We start from the raw sequence: 19,671 nt of genomic DNA on the forward strand, positions 1-19,671 counted from the left end.
AATACCCGTTGCTCCTCTAAATGTTCATCTGCTCTTAGCAAGGCAAGAAATGTCCACAGATCCCATTGCAAAACTAGCTTCTGCAGACAAATGCCTGCAGCAAACTTGACTTCAGCCACTGAAGCTACACAAGCATATAGATAGTTACAGCTGGCTTAGCAGGAGCTGAAACAAGTACCCAATTTCTAGATATCAGAAGATTTATAGATTCTTAATAAACCGCCCTTTTATAGATCACACTTTTGAGTATTCACCTGAGACGTTGTACATCAGTGTCTTTCAAATTTGGCCCGGTGTTTTTCAAACTCCCAGAGTTTCCCAGCCAGCTGGGAGTTGAAGTCCAACTTTGGGAGTTGAAGTCCACCCATCTTAAAGTGGCCAAGTTCGAAAAACACTGTACTAGATCCTCTACTTCTTTGTTAGGACTATCCCACCCAGTGAAGAGCTTTTCCTAAGGGAAACTGGTCCGTCTTGCAGAAGAGAGAACGCAAAGTTGAGAGAGACAGGCCTTCCTTCGTTGCAAAGAGAAGGAGCTCCAGAAAAGACAGAGCAACTCTGCCCTTTGCACCAGCCTATTTAAGGAGAACAACAAGCCAGCAATGGCTAAAAAGGGAGTAACGGAGACCTGGTTGAGAAGGGCCTGTGGGAAGGACATTTTCTGTCCCCAGTGTGAATCTGCTCAGAAGGGAGTTTATTTTCATCACCCGCCGAACTGGGCTGAGCTCATCCGAGAGCTGTTTGGAAGAGAACTGGTATGTCTTTAATTTGTCATTCCATTATGAACCCTTTTCCCATCCAAGAAGCCTTCAGCTCAGGAAGCTGCGTCTGCCCACACAGGAAATTCTTTCGCAGCAGCTTCCCCAAAAAGGAAATTTCCCTCCAGTGTGTGGCTCGGAGCGGAGGCTGTTTGAAGACAGGGGTTTTTTTTCCTCTCTCTCTTTTTGGCAACCTCGCCCTTCGCCTCTGCAGCCAGAATTTGGGGCACGGAGGGGTTGCAGGCAGGACAAACAGCCCCCCTCTGCTGCCCCAGGGACACCCACAAATCTTCCTCCCCAACCTGGACAGGTTTGAAGCCAAACCCTCGGCTTCTGCTTCTTTGCAGGGATTTGGGGAATGCCAGCAGCTGGGAGGCTGGGGAAAATCATCTGCTTGGAAATCCGGAATAAGCCAGTCCTTGAAAATGGATTGTCCCACCACTTACATCTGGGCAGATGTGTTTACGATTAAGGGCAGCTTTTTCCATGACATCTCGCTGGAACCGGCTTTCACGTTTTTTCCCCCATGTCTCCCAAATCCTGCCTACTGCAGATTTTATTTTAAATAAACTTTCACACAGAGGAACTTTTTTTTTCCTTCCCAGAAAGAGAGGTCAGTGCAAGCGGACCTACAAACCTACACAATTTATTCCTACAGACATCCCGTGAAGAGAGGGAGAGTTTGGGTGAAAAGCAATATTTTCTCAAGGACCTTGGCAAGGAGATGGTCAGGTTCGCTCCTGGACTTGCAACCGATTGGTCATCTCTCCTCTCGTCTCTGATCACAAGTCTTTTGTGTGTGTGTGTGTGCACGCGTGGAAAGCGTACAAAAATAAGGAAATTATCTGTGATGCTGTACAGATGTTCTTTATTTCCTAAACGAGTTGGCAAGTCCTGATTACAAAACCCCCTCATTATATAAAGTTAGCTCTTGGACCGTTTGAGCCCTAAAGGAAGTCAATCTGACAGAACATGATATTTGTATAAATATAGCAGACTCTTTGTTAAAAATAAATACAGAAGCCTCTAACAATTGGACTCTCACTACTCCTTCACTCCACGATTAAAGTGCTGTGACAACGTGGAATATTCGCCAGTTTTCCAACTGATTTTGGTGTTGGGCACCCTCTTCCATTTCACAATTTTCATGCTGTGATTCACGAATTCCTCTAATTCAGTGTTTCTCAACCTTGGCAGCTTGAAGATGTGTGGACTTCAATTCCCAGAATTCCCCAGCCAGCCTTGCTGGCTGGGGAATTCTGGGAGTTGAAGTCCACACATCTTCAAGCTGCCAAGGTTGAGAAACACTGCTCTAATTTCACAATCTCCTTCATGTCTCTTTGCTTTGTCTGAAACCAGACAAAGTTTCCTTTATCCATCAAATTCAACCACCACTCCTAGCCTTACACAGCAGTGTTCTTCTTTTGCAAAGAACCTATTTTATACACACACACACACACATATGCACAGACACACACACTCTACGTACCATTCTCCTTCTCCTCCTACCAATTACGGAAAGTCAAGTGGAAGCTCTACAGAGGGACAGCCAAACTTGAAATAAGGAGGAATTTCCTGGCCACGAGAGCTTTGAAGCAGCTGAACAAAGTGGGTTCAAAGAAAGTCTGGGTAGGATCCCTGCACTAGACAGGGCGTTGGACTACAACCCTACAAGTCTAGGATCATTCACCTAGTAATTTGGGGGGGGGGATTCCTTTTCCAAACATACAAACACCACAGCTGATTCTCAGCACAACGTACAATTAATAATTGCGTGGAATCAATCTACCGATTGATCAATTGTTTCCTCTGAAAGGCGTCTTTGTAACCGTAAGGGCTAGAACTTTGCTCTTCTTCTTAAAAGGTCTTCAGGTCCCTGAATTCGGCTTCCCGGGGCATAACCTAGGCTTGTATAGAATCAACGCCCTGAAGATGTCTTCCTCGTTCAGGGGAAGCATTATTCATTCCCCTTATCATAGCAACTGAGAAATGAAATCCAAAGTGCCAGGAGGGTCGGGGAGAGGCTTTTGAAAAGACGACGGATATTAAGTCTGTTGTTCTCAACGGGAGGGGAAAAAAAGAGGGAACAAAAAGTAATGGCATGGTGGGGAGGGGGGTTGAAAAGATGTATCTGCTGAGTCACAAGGAAGGAAGTGAAAGCCAAAAAACCCTAAGAAAGAAATAGATGGTGAAAGGGGTAGTTAGTTCCCAGGAGAAGAGAAGAGAAGAGAAGAGAAGAGAAGAGAAGAGAAGAGAAGAGAAGAGAAGAGAAGAGAAGAGAAGAGAAGAGAAGAGAAGAGAAGAGAAGAGAAGAGAAGAGAAGAGAAGAGAAGAGAAGAGAAGGGAAGGGAAGAGAAGAGAGAAGGGAAGGGAAGGGAAGGGAAGGGAAGGGAAGGGAAGGGAAGGGAAGGGGAGGGGAGGGGAGGGGAGGGGAGGGAGAGGGAGAGGGAGAGGGAGGGGGAGGGGGAGGGGGAGGGGGAGGGGGAGGAGAAGGAGAAGGAGAAGGAGAAGGAGAAGGAGAAGGAGAAGGAGAAGGAGAAGGAGAAGGAGAAGGAGAAGGAGAAGGAGAAGAAGGAGAAGGAGAAGGAGAAGGAGAAGGAGAAGGAGAACAGGGTATCTTTATGAATCCAGAAAGGTATTTACAATTACCAGACCAAAACACTACAGAGTTGTACATTCCTTTCATAAGTTTCTCAATTTGTATTTTCTTGCTTTAACACTCTAGTCTCCGATGGCTACATGAATGATGGGCATTAAATGAAGCTAAGCTTCTTCTCAGGAGCACCCCACTGCCACCCACCAATCCCTCTTCCCTGGACCTTACGAGTGAGATCAACTGTGTGCTGCAGCCTCAGGTCTCCGTAGCTCAGCTCAGTCCCTGGCCCAGCGGATTGTGCCCAGGCTTCCGTTCCATCAACCATCCAGTCCAGTCTGCAAGCTCCAGGCTCAGAAAGTTACAGTGCTGGAAGTTCTTGCAAGAATCAGGCAACACCCTCAGAAGAGCTACTCTGCTCAAGTCCCAAATACGGCTGGGAGGCTGTTCTGATGCTGGTCAACAGGAGGCCAGAAGACAAACCATAGTTTGAAAAAAGTGCCATCTGAAGTTCTTAAGCAGAAACGGAAGAAGCATCTTGCAGACTCTGATTGTAAAGCCTATCCCTGTGCAAAAACGTTGCTGGGAGTCAGGTGGTGTACAAATTAAATAAATAAATAAAACCAATGTGACCTTTGAAGTTATAAATACCAACCATAGTTTAAAAAATCAGGAGTCTGGTAGAATCATTTCAGACTAACCAATTTTATTAAAAGGCATGAGATGTTTTGAACTCACGAAAGCTTCTGCTTTTTAATAACATTGGTTAGTCCGGGAAGATCCTACCAGACTCCTTCTGATTTTTTGCTACTACAGACTAACATGACTTCTACTACTAATACCATGTTTTCCATGGCCCTGATGGGAACTAATCCATGGCACTAATCAAATCAGAGAGTAGAAGTACAAAACCAAGCCAAAAAAATACTTGTGTCCAAAAAGATACGGTGCTGAGCCCTTAGATGGCATTTTAGCAAACAACAGAAGCAACTGGAAATGTGCTTTGGGCCTGAGGCCAGAACTGAACATGTCTCAAAGGCCAAGACTGGTCTGTTACAGTAGTGGAACACCTTCTTGGGAAGAGTTCAACCAGAAGATCTTGTGAAGTTGGTTATGGGAGGAGAAGAACAATAATTTGACCTTGTGTCTCTCCGGCAAGGGCTGAAATAGCGTTGGTAACCTCAGAGTAATGGTTTTCCCCCCCAGCATGGCTTTTGAAGACACTGCTACTCTTTGGATGATATAAAATCACATGCTATTCCATGGTAGTTTCCAGAAACAGACATTTTAGGAGTAACGTGGACAAGTTTTTTGGAAAGGCAGCTGGTCTACTCATCAGCATTGGTTGCAACTTGCAGGAGAAAAAAAATCAGCCCTCTGCAGGAGGTCCACAAAATTTGAACATCTCCAGTTGTGTGTCTCTGGTAGGTCTGAACATACAACTGTGTCTCTACAAGAAGGTGGGGCAGGGTCTACTATGTAGATCCACAACAGCATCCAAAAATTGCACTGTGTAGACTTAATTCTTATACCAGAGAATGACTATTCTTACACTTCAATGTTATTTATTTATTAATCAAATTTAAACAGCCACCCATCTCCCCGGTAAAATGACATACTTCTACCTAGAACACCACACAACACCAATGCTGCTGTCAACTGACGCAACAGAGACTTAACAACTTATATTAGAAACTGAATACAATATAACCATATCTATTCACACACACATGTACACCCCCCCAATCAGACCTTTTTCTGAGTAGAACAGTCATCTAATAAAATGAAAAAATAAGCCCACTAACAGTTCAGGCACAGGAATAATCCACAAAAGAGACCCTCAAAAGAAAACAACTAGACTAGATTAGAGGCCCAGCAAAAACTGTTCAAAATTTATCACTGGTGATTTACAACCCATGGTTAGCAAGGACCTTTTCTACAGTGGAGAACAGATGCAGTTCAGGGTTAAATTGTTGGGTTCTTGGTGCTGTCGGAGGTTGCTTCTCCTCCTGTAGATGCTTCATTACCAGGCTAGGTAGCACCATCAGCCTGCTAATGAAACATCTAGAACCCAATAAGGATCTCTTCCTTCGACAGGCTCTGGGTGGTTCACCTGTACTTCTTAGACATGGCCAATCTGAAACTCATTCAGAAATAAAGGCAGACCACAGTGACAAAGGAGACTATCTCCATTTGTACCCTCACAGTCCTATAATAGGCATGCCTTCAACTTCTAATCTTCCAGACATTGCTGTTAATCTGTTAGCCATGCCCCGTGCTTCCAATGCAGGGCAAATTGGTCCCCGCTTCGGTGAAGGACTGTGAACCCAGGTTTGACCCCAGAAATGGCAATATCCCCAAAACACTGAAGGAATGCTTCTCTCTTCAAGACACTCAGGGGGAACTTAAGGTGAGAATCTTTGAACAAAAGAATGAGGAAGTCCTATTTCGCTGCAGGGCAACCAGAATGATGCCGAAGCCCTTAGTGAATTCAATTTCCCAGGGATTAAACAGGTAAAGCACTGTGTTCTCCCTACATGCATTAATTAGTTCACCAAGTGAATAATATCTGTGTCATACCTAACAATTATTTCATTAGTGGACACGGTTAAGAAGATAACTGCTGCTTCATTTCCCTCTGACATCATCATGTATTTTTTCCCTTTCTGCACAACCATCTAGATAGGCAGGTGTCCGTGTTCATGTGTGTGTGTGTGTGTGTGTGTGTGTGTACATGTGCAAACACAAACAAAACCCCTTCTATTTCAGAAGAATACCCCTGACACCCAGAGAAGTACATTAATGCCCATGAAAACTTATATCATAATAAGTACGCCTAGCTCAGTTACAGCCTGTGCCTCCGGTCAGTCTCGCCTAGCTATCCAAGTGTGAATCCAAGAGACTAGAATAACTCTTCTTTTTTAGCAACTGACATGCATTAGATTCCAGCCTTGCACAAACTAGAGGAACCACCTCATGAAAAGTTAGTAGCTTCAGCAACAGGAAATGAAACCAAAAGGAGCCCAGACTAATAAAACTCCTGCTTTATGTTAACAGATACAGACTTATTTCTGATTTCCTTCACAATATATTATCTTGGCAGTTATCAGCTCACTTCAGGTCACGTATGAACTGGCTCACTTTAGAACTGGAAACCTCTCCCCCCCCCCTTTGCTAGTTATCTGGAATGGCAAAAATTGGGTAACTAGAAAGCAACAGACCCACAGGGGTGCATTTTCCTCTCATGGGCTTCTCCTGAGCAAGGAGCTTCCATGTCACCTAGATTTCCCACAGTCAAGGTTCTCCATTTCTTCCGCTCAGACGTTCATGCACTTTCAGTCAGTGCTGTGCTGAATCCTGCCCAAGGATTCTGAAGAGTTCTTGGGGCTTTCTGCGCAAAATGTGTTTTGCTGCCTCTTCGACAGACCGGTGGAACGTCTTGAAGGATTTTGCTGGTGTACGACATCTTATTACATATACAGTATCTCAAGGATTCAGTAGAAGCCACGACGACATCACATGCGCCATGACTTCTTTGTGCAAATGGCATGATTGGTGTTACGTGTCTGATGATGACACGATGATGTAACGTCACCTGTCCTTCTTGTGGCTGGACACGCACAAGGTGGCCAAGGGGTGTATTGTGTCTGGGTCACCACAGATGTGACCCTCTTCATACAGACCCGTATTTCAGCAGTCCTTCCTGGAACGCCCGTACATTCCACTGATGCTGGCTGGTCACATGGACAGTCCAGGAAGTGCTGCTGACCTGCACGAAGGTGCATTAATTGCTTATGGGCAATAAAGATAAATGGATATACCTCCTTTTGAAGCTTGTCTTTCTCAGAAATTCTTCGCGTCTGAATCACAGGGTTCTTTATTACTTTGACTAAATATATTTTGTATCATTCTGTACCCTGAATTTATGGGTGGGGGGTTAAGGCAGCATCTTCTCTGTCCTCAGAGTAGTTGAGATACTCACAAAACAGAGAACACTGCTCTGCAAAGCAAGAAACTACAATGTTTTCCTAAGATCTCGACTGCGCAGGAAAAGTCCCTGAAATTCCTAAACTGCAGATCCAGAAGGCTTTCCTCATTAGGGGAGTGTGTCCAAATGGGAAATTATATTCGCCCTACTTGCTGATTTGCTTCCCAACTTCTGCATTAAGGTTACAATGCAAAGCGGAAAGGCTGTTTCAGGTTTTCTAAAGTTTCTTTCAGTAAAAGTGTGTAGGGTAAATTTTTGCAGAGAATGAACACATCAAAGGCCCTCACCATGAGATTGGGGTAGACAGCAAACCTGCATAACTGAGCTGAAGTCATCCTTTCTTTAGGCAAATGAAGTAAATACATCTCTCGTTTTTTAAAAGTAGCTATTTATAGTCGTCTTCACCAGACCTACTTCCTTATCAGGAAGCGTGTAGCTGGGAACAAGGCTCTGCCTTCCCTGGATATTTTTCCCAGAGACCCAGAAACCCGAAAAGGAACATTTTGCTTGAACAAGACTGTGGCACTGACTTTCACAAAGAGATGGAAGAGAGCACGTGTTATGGGCGACAGAGGAACCCCGACATCCAACTCTCTCTTTCTGCAAAAGACTGGGCTGGAATGCCATTTTAAGATCAAACCGAGCCTTTAAAGCAGTGTTGTCCAAACTTGGCCACTTTAAGATGAGTGGACTTCAACTCCCAGAATTCCCCAGCCAGCATGGCTGGCTGGGGAATTCTGGGAGTTGAAGTCCACTCATCTTAAAGTGGCCAAGTTTGGACAACACTGCTTTAAAGCAACTTTCAGCAGAGGATTCCCAAGACCCTTCTACATTCACTGAAAAACAGATTCCTGGAATTTGAAAAGATTTGGAAAAAAGTAAACCAGCCACATCTTTAGAATGGATATTTCTAGGAACAAAAGAGTACCTATTTGCAGAATTATCCTGAGCTAAGGATGACTGTGATCTATAGCTACTTTCCTATAGAAAGTTGCAGCCTGGTAGGGTGGAAATAAAGACATATGGATCTTGTTGCCCTCTTCCCAACGTTTTTTTTTTAATGGCTGATTCAAATTTCTGTTGTTGTTTTTTAATTTTTTTGAAGGGGAAGCGATGTTCTTAGGGTCTTCCCTTTCTCTTACACCACTCTTCATCCGAGCTGAATTGAAGATCAGGTAGGAAACTGGCCAAACCTATACAATAACGTTTGGAACCCAGGACCACTTGCACACTAAGGATGAGGTCCTGTAGCCTGTGAAAAAAGAAGTCTCCTGTCACTTGGCAGAGCTAAAGGTTACTAAATATGGAACTTGTTTCTGGAAAAGGAGAATTTTGCAGTCATGCCTGGCCTGGATTTGGTGCTCCCAAGGGGTTCTTCAAACCTCAGGAGTGACCCTTGGCCAGGAAAAGGTTCTGCACTTCTGCAATGGACTCAGAGCTGCTCTGCATGCCCGCAACGGCACCCTAAATCTTGGTTTAACGTCTCACCCTGGCATCTTCACTTCCCTCTTCCGCCACTGGATTGTTCTGATTCTTTAAAAACACGTCAAATGGGTTTTGGCCCAGAATGAAAACATTTGCATGCTTTCCTTTCCTGGTCTCTTTCTTGTGTTCTTGAATTTTTGGGAAACAGGAAACCTCTTAATGGCCTCTGACATTACTTAAACAAACACCTTCAGGGCTGTGCAGATCCTATAATCTCCCCGTGTTGCACCGCATATGCCCAGACAAGGGATCAACGTCAGAACTAGGCCGGGCAGGGAAAAAACCGTCCGAAGCCACAAGCTCTCCCCACTTTGCCTGAATTCCTCTGGCATTGTTCCATTTTATGCATAAAAAGATGAATAAGGAAATGCAGCTTTCTCAGAAAGTCAGAGATGGTGAGATACAACCCAGACATGCAGTTTGTGGAGCAGGCCAATTTTGTGAAGCACCCACGTGCGTTTGGCTGCTCCTGTGCAAGTGCTGTATTGCAGACATTTGGGATAAATTCTATTCTCTCTGTTGTTTATGGGATGGTGTAACTGAATAACATGTGAATGTGGCTAACTCGTTCAAAACAGATCATGGGCGCAAAATATGCACCTTATACAGCTTCCCTGTTCTTTTCACCTGGCAGACGTAGCACTATTGACAGATGTTCCCTGGCTTTGCAGGTTAAAGCTAACAGCCTGTAGGTCAGCAATCCTTCCTTCTTACACATAAACCCAGAAGCCAGAATCGTGGTTATTGCAAGTAGCTCCTTGAGGCTATGCTGTGGATCAGACTGGTGGGATCAGCAAGGCCATGTTCCTAGTTCCTTTCCAGCTGACTCGACCTCCTTCTGTTCCCAAGTATCTGGCAAGGGTTACTGGAGCAGCAGAAGGAAAGAAGAGCTAGCTGTTACCATCACATTTGCCCGTAAAGGCCCCTCTGCACTTGACCATCTCACCTTGGCATCCCAGTTCCCCTCCTTGACTCTACAGCTTGAAGATCAAGCTGTAGGGTCAAGGAGAGGAACTGGGATGTTTCATCCCCTGCCCGTGAGGGAGACCAGCTTTTGTTTTCATAACGTGTTTTGATGTTATCTAGTCTGCACCTTCTTATTCCAACACCAGGAAAGCCTCAAGATGTTAAAATCTGTTAGGCTTCACCACCCGTGACCTTGGAAGGAAGTCAGAGGAACAGTGCTGGGTGGGACTGGAGCTATAATCTGGGACAGTCAGGAACATGGAGACCACCCTTCCTCTCTGGTTACTAGCCAGCCTCCACCGCAACACGTAATTTTGTTCCTGGTCTTTGCTTCCTGACTGCCAAGGATCATGGGAGCATTAGTCGACAATATTTCCAGTCCCAGTATCTACATAGGTGCAACTTGGGGACTGTTCTAAGTTTATTTCGCCTGGTTTCTCCAGCACAAATCACACCTAAACATACACTGAAGTTGTGGGCACATCTGGTGCCTACAGAAATAGATGATTCTATACAGCCACAGGCATCTTCAGGGGCACCAGGGGGAGAGAGGGCAAGGGAGTTTTGGCATTTTGGCACTACCACGTTTGGGAGCAGACACATACTGCAGTGTTATGCAAAGCTGCAGTTAAAGTCAAACAACTTCAGCCTTGCAAATAAATATAAATACAATAAAGCAATGATAACCAAACATTATACCATAGCCTGTTGCCAACCTATACAGACCAACCTCTGGAGATCCAGAGATCGTGTTTTTAATCCTCGTACGCCACCCAGAGTCACCTGTCTGAGGTGGGAAGACATATAAATCATATAAATAAATAAAATAAACAAGCACCCGCTGGTTTTGCTACCTTGAATTCCTTGTTCTTTCAGGCTGCTGAATAGCTGCAAAGCACCAGAAGTCATCCAACATAGTTCCTGCTTCCAAAAGTTATGTCGTTATTAGAAGCTGGTACCAAGGGTCACAAAGAGATTTAATTAAAGTGATCAGTTAGGAAATCCAACATACACTTGTAGTGGAATGGGCATCTTCTGGTCTGCAGGATGGCTTTCTAAATACACATTAATAGGCAGGAATTTTTCTAAAACAGTGTTTATCAACCTTGGCAACTTGAAGATGGGTGGACTTCAAGTCCCAGAATTCCCCAGCCAGCTTTGCTAGCTGGGGAATTCTGGGACTTGAAGTCCACCCATCTTCAAGTTGCCAAGGTTGAGAAACGCTGTTCTAAAAAGAAACAGGACCATCCTCAGGGTCAAACTAAGGTCCACTTTGCAATTAGAAAGTCAACAGCAACCGAAAACACAGGGCTCTGATCTACTTTTTGCCTCCTAAGAAATATGGTCCGTGATGGTGGATTCTCTTCTGCTCTCCCCGGACACATTTTCTTATTGCACTCTGAACCAAAATCCCCCAGCTCCCTTTTGTCACTGAGAACATCCCTACAGGACATCCATGGTTGTGTCTGTGCGTGTTAAAAAAAGTCAAGATGGTGGCCATTTTCTGGAACGCAACAAACTTTTAAAAAAGGCAGGGCTCCAACCGTGTAGTCACAGACACCCTGGACTTGTTTTACCCTCCCCGGGTCAAAAAGACACCTCGATCTCCTAAGATGTTTTTTTCGAGATGTGATTAGGCAACATCATTCACCCTGTTAAACCACAGCTCACAAAGATATTAATACGAGTCTCAGGAAGGCAGATCTTTCGTACATCGTCACATCACAGGAAGAGGATGATGACCAACAGCATTAACTACTTCCCGATCTGGGATCAGAGGACAAACCGGGATTCTCGTCTATCTTCCCCTGCATTTCCCCCTTAAACACCAGCCACGCAAACCCACTCATTTGCAATTTGGCTGCTCTTCTAAGGGAGAGTTTTTCTAGCAAAACCACCGAAGTGTGCCCATATACTTTTTGTGGGCTTCCAAGAAACGTACACCCAGAAAGCTCTTAACACAGGGAGGCCTGAATCTTATGCAACGTCATCAAGAAATTGAATCTTGGCCTTTGGGCTGATCAGGGGAAAGGCCTGGGGCAGAGAGAAAAACCTTCTGAATTTCATTAGAGAAACTGAGCTCTGCTTAAAGAAAAATACGGAGGTGACATAAAAGAGAAACAAGAGGAAGTCTAGAAATCAAAAGCAGCTGATAAAATCTGTTGAAGGCTAACTTGTACACACTGTTCCCTACCCTAATTTTCTTTCCCTATTTTCACACGAAGAATCAACGGTTAGCCCTGTCGAAACCTCTCATTCCACACACCACTTTCCTTACTCGAAAATCGCTTCCTTCACATTGATTCTAAAATGTGCAAAGCAAGCATGTTTGTTCCTCGGGGAAAAAATATGCTACAACACGTAATATTTTCCTATTATGTATTATCAGAAATATAAACAACCTTGGCTATTTGCAGGACGCAAAAGACCAAGCGGTGTGCTATGTAGCCCATACTCCTGAACTAAATTTATAGGCGCCAGAATTGAAAGACCACCCAAGAACAAAAGTACAACTTCTCAATATTTTAAGGAGAACCCAATAATCCAGTGTTAGGAATACAGACAGACCATTCAGAGGGGCATCCTTAAGGAAAACAGAGAGAATCTAATCGTCATCAACATCATCATGACCAGGGAAGAATGTCAGGGCTGTACCTGCACAGAATCTCTGAAAGTTGCTACTAACATGTGAAGACGAAGAACAGTGATAGTGGTAGAGAAAAACAGCATGCTGAGATTGGTTCTGAAAACATTTTGTGATCCTTTAGTAAGCACATTAAGGCCACCATGAAACACTGCAATGCCCACGCAGACCTTACCACCCTCAAAACAGGCCTGTTCTAAACATGTCTCCATATGGTATCGGATCACTTTTGGACCACACAGAACAGCTCGTTATGGAACTGGAACCTTTTAGGATCCACCATCGGAGACTTCAGTGGCCTGGGCAAGGATCTCCATTTTGAGACGGAGGACCAAGACCAGCCCTGTCCCTCCTCCACATCTTCTCAAAAGGCCACGTCTGAAACACTCACGCAAATGGGCTGGGAGTCTGAGGGTCTCTTCCTCCATCCTGATGGCTCGAGATACTGGGACATGGAGTGGTGACGAGGAAGGAAAATCGTCTACCGGACTCACAGGCGGAGTATACGAAATCCTTTCTTGCTGTGAAAGGGAAGAGAAGACAACATGAATTTTGGGCAGCAACCAAGAGAAATAAAACAGATCCCATCTGAAAAAGTAGAAATCTGCATCCCCAACAAAGAGAAATAGCTCCTTCCCAGAGAGAAATCACAAGTCTTTGGGCAGAGCGTGGTAGAATCAGCCTTCAAAACCTTCCCTTTCTCTCTCTCCCTGTCTCCTAAGTTCAAATGCTTCTTGGTCCCTAAAGGGTTCCTCGCAGAAGCCAAATATACCAGAAGTCACTTCTGAGATGAGATATGAGATAGGAAGGAGAGCATCAGTTTTCGAACAGCCTTCCAATCACCTACAAATAAGTTCTGCTCACCACTGGTGAGCAGATACGGCAATTTACAATTTACAAGTCTGCTGTTAAGTTCTGATAGAAAGATGCATGTAAAAGAGACAAGTAAATTATTGCCAGGAAGGAAGGAAGGAAGGAAGGAAGGAAGGAAGGAAGGAAGGAAGGAAGGAAGGAAGGAAGGAAGGAAGGAAGGAAGGAAGGAAGGAAGGAAGGAGGGAGGGAGGGAGGGAGGGAGGGAGGGAGGGAGGGAGGGAGGGAGGGAGGGAAGGAGGGAGGGAGATCTGTTTATGTAATAGAATGGAGAGATCTTCCTTCCTCAAATTGCAATCTAAATTGATCCAGATTTTGTAATAAATCTATGATTAGAAGTTAACTGTAACTGAAACAATGTAACTCATTATTTCCAGATCATTCTCATCAGGATAAACTATCATTTAGTAGAGAAGAACATAGCCTATGGCCCTCAGAGATTTCCAAACATGACCATCAAAATGTACTACTAAAAGCAAAAGAAGAAAAATATTAAATAAATAACTGGAGAATCATATTATTCACTACATTTTCTTTTAATTCACTTCGTATACAAATGAGATGGAATTAAACTGAGGTTTCTTCTGGCTACACCCAATATTTTAGAGAGCACCTTCCCCCCTCTCCCCAACATGCCGGTCAAAAACCAAATGCAGCCCCCAAATTTGGAAAAAGCCCGGTTTTAGTGACACAGTTTTAAGAAATCCATTTAGCTGAGAAACTGATCTGGCCTGTAGAGCACATTAAGTGCTTGTTTTAACCACAATTGGCCAGGTTCACACATCACACTAGGATCAAACGAAACAGACCTTTCGGCGAATACAACATGGTAACCCAGTTGCTACACCATGTAAACTTCCAAGTGGAAAACTGGCAGGTCCAATGAAAAACCCTTGGAGAAAAATTCAGTCATCCAGAAATGGAGGCTACCTACCAGCAAAAATTAACTTCAAAGAGAAAATTGGAGTACAGTAAAAACCAGAATCATTTCACTATCTTGTAAAATTTTGATATCTTTGCCTGAAACCTTATAAGCTATTTTGTCAGATTGCTGCCATTTAAAAAAAAAACAAAAACATTGCAATGAATTGGGGTGTTCTTTGGGCACCATCTGGGTGTCAAAAATGCCCTGATCACAATGACCCTACACTGCCAACCTCTACAGCTAAGCATCTCCAGGTAAATCTTAAGAGTTTTACTTACAGAGTAAGTAAATTTTTTTTTTTTTTTACAAGTCTTATCAAAAAGGCAACACATAAATCAGTTCGCCTCTAAGCAACTGCTTTCTAAAGCAAGCCAAAGTCATTGCTGGACTCAAGCAGGGGACAATAAATTAGAATAAGTGTTTCTATAAACAGGGGTTTTCGCGGGTGGTTTCAAAATCGGCAAGGTGGTGGCTGTGGCGTCTCAATCAAAGCCCTGATCCTTTGCACACGTGTGATCACAACGTGGGTGTACCATTTTGCAGATGTGCCCCCCTGCCCCCCAAATGCCCTATCCCTGTATCTCCATTGCTGTGCAATGCCATTTTTGAATCTATGCAACTGTATAAATCATGTACAAACTCTTCCATTAAAACTTGCTCGGTTTCATCAGCACTACCTGAGACTCTTCACAGCAGTTCAATAATCAACATTTTAATCCCACTTTTTCCAACATTCTCAGAGCGCTTGACAGCATATTTAAGATACACTAAATAAACACCTTATTAAAATCAGCAACAAACATACTAACACAATAAAAACTAAAGCATTGAGGAAGTTGCCACCTTATTGATTTTCTAACTTGGGAGCAACTCTGGATATTAAAGCACTTTTAAGGTGTGGTTTAAGACTCTAGCTTGTAATGAAACTGATGATCGTAACTGCCTAGTTTGGGCAAAATGGAAAACTCTACATACTGGACACTTGGCTGGAGTGCATCATGTAGGAATGAAAAAGGCCTGGGCGTCTCTTGAATTATGAAACTGAGAAAAACTGTCAAGCTGGAACTACCTCAATCTGTGTAAAAATGAAACTGTCTCTGAGAAGAGCCTGATGCATTCAAGTAGTTGAATGGGGCAGTTCTTAATGTGTCTGGAGATCTAACAGAGATCTGCCACACTGGCCACTAAGCTGTGCTCATAAGCTTTCCATATGACTTTTTCTCAGTACTTCTCAACCTTGGCCACTTGAAAGATGGGTGGACTTCAACTCCCAGAATTCCCCAGCCAGCCATGCTGGCTGGGGAATTCTGGGAGTTGGAGTCCACCCATCTTCAAGTGGCCAAGGTTGAGAAACACTGCCCTAACTGGACATAAACAAATGTATATAGCTAGGAGCAAATCCTTCATAATTTCCTTTCCTCTTTATTGGGGACCTGCTCTTAAGGACACCATCAAGTCATCACATCGGAATTACAAGAGCATCCCAAAAGTCATTCAGACCCACTCAGGACTGTGCCTGTATGTTTCTCTTGCACCACTGAGATACTGAGGCACCTGGAGAAGATCCTCCAGAGGTGGCTTCATCAATCAGACAGAGAAATATGGGAAAAAGCCCCTTCAGTTAAACAGGTCCCCCAAACCATTTAGGGCTTTTAAAGGACAATGTTAGCACTTTGGCCCGAACCCCTAAAACAAGTCATAATATGACCAAATGATTACAGATGGGTTTAATTGTAATTCTTTACCCACATCTGGCTGCCTTCTATTCATATGATTCTAGACAACTCTAGGAATTTAGAAAATTACCATTGGTTTGTGTACAATAAATTACAAGGCCACTTCATCGCCTCTATCTTTTCTCTTGTTCCTTGTCCTGTTTATCTGTAACAAACACAAGTCCCACACACACAAGGAACCTCCTCGACACTAGAATGGAGATCTCTCAGGCCAAAAACTCTTAAACAGAAAACATGTGTAGGACAGATGTAGGAAAGCTGGGCAGAGAGAGATCTTTAATCTTCAGTCACACAAAACTTTATTCAAGAGCAGGAAAGTAAATGAACAAGGGGATTTGCCCTTGTGCCATATTTTTCATTAAATGTCCTACACCATAGCACGGTCTCCCCAAAGCTGGCATGCTGCTGATATTAAAAAGTCTAGGTGTCCCCCCCCCCTTCACACACACACACACACAAATCTGGGAAGGTTCCAAGCAATAAGTGATCAGTCATTATGTGGTTTAGGAAGTTTGCCAAAAAGAAGAGCTTGTCAGGTGCAGAAGACTAGGTCCATTCTCACAGGAGACCAGTTTGATTAGTGACATGAGATAACTCATGTTTGAGGGAATCCCAGGTTTCTTCAATGAGAAGAACAAAAGATGGGACAAGCTATGTTGTTGGGCAGTCTGCCCTCACCAGTGCTGCTCTGCCCTGTCTTGCTACAGATGGAAAGATATCATCCACAGCACACTGTCCATGGTTCTCAACTGAGCAGAACTATGAGAGCTGCCTGGCTGAACAAAGCACCAGAAAATGAAGGACAAGTGTCATCTTCCTCAGTCCATCCAACCTACACTTTGGCCTTTATCTTTTTAAAAAGCAAAATGCACTAATTTGATGTGAGTCTCCAAGCTCAGTTTCACGGAAACCCTACCAGGATTAACATAACCCCATTCAAGTTTTGTTGCCAGGCCCTCCGAGACCCCAAAGTGTTAAAGATCAAGACCACTGAAGCAGGCAATCTGCATGAAGTAAGACCACCACAGAACCTTTCCCAGAATTCAATTCCTTCTTTGCAACTGGCATGGATTTTTCAGAGCGCTCTGCAAAAGCTTTCTTACAGACTGAGTTTGAGCCCTGACCACTTCATCAGAAACAGCTAAACCTCATCTTCGATTAAACAGGCAACCCATCCATCAAGGAACAGAAGAGCTGACTCTGTATCTGGGCTAGGAGGAAGAGGAGTTTGGTATACACAGAACATCCCGGGTGCTGCAACAAGGTTTGTTCAGATCAACCTCCTTGTAGATCCTGCAAGGCAAAGTTTCTAAAAGGAAGTATGGTACAGAAATACAGGCTGAGCTTTTCTCCCTTGCAATTTACCTTGATGCTCTTCATGTCACAGATCTATTATGGGTCCAGTGAACTTATTCAGGGTAAATAAAGCATGGTAAATAACAAAGGGGATACTCAAGTGCTTTGGAATAGACCTATGCAAAGCAGCCTTTGGAAAAGATTAACATCTCATTTCCTGAACACAGGGAGCCAAGATTCTTTATTGACCTCAGTGAATTCTTGAAGCTAATTTGCTTCCCCCCACCCACTTTTCAGACCAAATCTGAAGGCCCAACCACTCCTGCTAATTTCTCACACCTCGTTTCCTATCAAGAAAAAATTCTGCAGGCAAGGGAAATCCATGGAGGTTCACCAGCTCAAGTGCACTACGCCTCATCCACTCTTTTAAAATTCCATTAAAATTCTTCCAACTGCTATATTAATTAAATAGGGTTGAAACACTTGGTTCATCAATAAATGATTAATTAAACAAAATTAACATCCGAAGGAAAACTTGAATTTGGATCTCCACTAGTCCTTGCCTGTCACTGTAACTACTACAGCATTTTGGCTTCCTATTATGTGACAGAAAGGAGAAAATAATTAATGTATGTTTTCACACATACACATTTACTTCAATTAATTACATTTTAATTAAATCTCTTTGGCCAGCCCCTGCTGCCTTTCTGAAATGCAGCTCCTGTCATGCCACTCAAAATACAAGGGGAGCCATCACCCCAAAAGAATTCTGTGTCCTTGTGAGGGAAAGAGGCAAAAAGTCTTGAGCGCCGACAGTAGCTAAAAATGCTAAAACGTCTTCGACTTTTCTCCAGCATCAAACTGAAGAACTGGACATGCCAAAGGACTGCCATCCAATCCTTGGCCTTTTAGACTTCCACTGGAAACTTCTGTAGGACAGGTTCTCCCATGATGACGGATCACCAGCCTGTTGAGATCTTCCATTACTTTCTTCTAAAATATTTAGAAAGTTGGGAAGGAGAGGAAGGAAAAAGACTGTGTTTCAGATACCTGAAATGTTACTCCTGGAGGGGTCACCCAACTGCCTCTTCTCTGGATCTTTCCTGCTTTATGAAGGCATCCATATCACTCTCATAGCAACATCTATTAGTCAACCCAAGTTGTATCTTAAAACTACATAACACAAATGTACTTTCACACTCCCATGCATGTGACGCATAACAAGGAAGAGCCACACCTCCATAATACTCTTCCAATCTGGAAGGTATTCCAAGGTATGAATACAAATACAAATTAGACATTCATTTGTAGTTTATTGTTGACCATTATGCAAAATTGCAGCACTGGGTATTTTAATAAATTGATATTATAAAGTTTATTTACCGGGGAAAACTCCTAGAAGCTGTGAAACTGGAATTGTAAGAGGCTGCTCTAAATACATGAGAAGTTGCCTATATCATGTGCTGGAAGTATTGTTATCACTTCCCATAGGTTTTCTTCACGTCCCACCATAAGACTGCTCCATACAGGAGTTTCAGTGGGAGGAAATTTGTAGTCCAATGTTTAAAATGCAACCTCTCCTCTTAAAAGCCAGGCCATAATTTAGGGGAAAAGCATGTGCCCCAGATAGCCGATTCCCATGCATACCACGATGACTCCAGTTAAAAGAATCTCCAGTAGCAGAACTGGGAAAGGGTTTTGCCCCAGATTCTACAAAGCCACTGTCCTCTGTCTCCTCCTGGTGATTCTTTTTCTTTAAACAAGAAAAGCTATGCTAGGAATTTAGATCACTTGACTACTTCCAAATTGCACGTTGCCATCTTCTCGGAGGCTAGATTATAATTCAGACGAGCACAAACGCACTGCAGCAACCCAGAACAGCCAAAAAAGGAAACAGACCACCTATACAACATCTTCCAACAAAACGGATATCCACGCAACTTTACCAAAAAGTGCCTGGCCACTCAACCCACTACAGCACAACCAACACAAGCTATGAAAAGGATCACACTGCCATACATCAGAAACTTCTCAGAAACTACCAACAGACTACTACAACCACATGGCATCTCCGTAGCACACAAACCGACTCAAGCCCTCCAAAACATCTTAAGCAAACCAAAAGACCCAGTAGCCCAAGAAGAGAAAGCAGGAGTCATCTACAACACACAGTGTAAGGACTGTAACAACCACTGCGTAGGACAGACAGGCCAAAGACTAGCAGAGCGCATCCATGAACACCAACTGGCACTCAGAAGACACGATGAAAACTCCTTAATCTCACAACACGTGGACAGACTTAACTACAGTTTCAGCTGGGAAGCGGTCAGCATCTTAGGCCAAGCTAAATCCAAAAAACGTGAAGGAATTCCTGGAAACTTGGTATTCAGACAAATCAGCCATCAGCAGCACA

At 43.7% G+C, this 19,671-nt stretch overlaps 1 protein-coding gene across 1 annotated transcript in view; it reads right to left on the bottom strand.

The window, feature by feature from the left end:
* Nucleotides 1-19,671, bottom strand: part of ETV6 (ETS variant transcription factor 6) — a 112,163-nt gene that overhangs the window by 59,916 nt on the left and 32,576 nt on the right. The window contains exon 2 of the mRNA XM_088147124.1: nt 12,823-12,952. Within this exon, the coding sequence (XP_088003250.1) occupies nt 12,823-12,952 (130 nt within the window). The remainder of the gene's footprint in view (nt 1-12,822; nt 12,953-19,671) is intronic.

The sequence above is a fragment of the Python bivittatus genome, unplaced genomic scaffold (genome assembly GCF_059951505.1).
Source record: "Python bivittatus isolate LINGU-HERP-01145 unplaced genomic scaffold, Pbiv_v1 ctg000010_np1212, whole genome shotgun sequence".
NCBI classification, from domain to species: Eukaryota; Metazoa; Chordata; class Lepidosauria; order Squamata; family Pythonidae; genus Python; species Python bivittatus.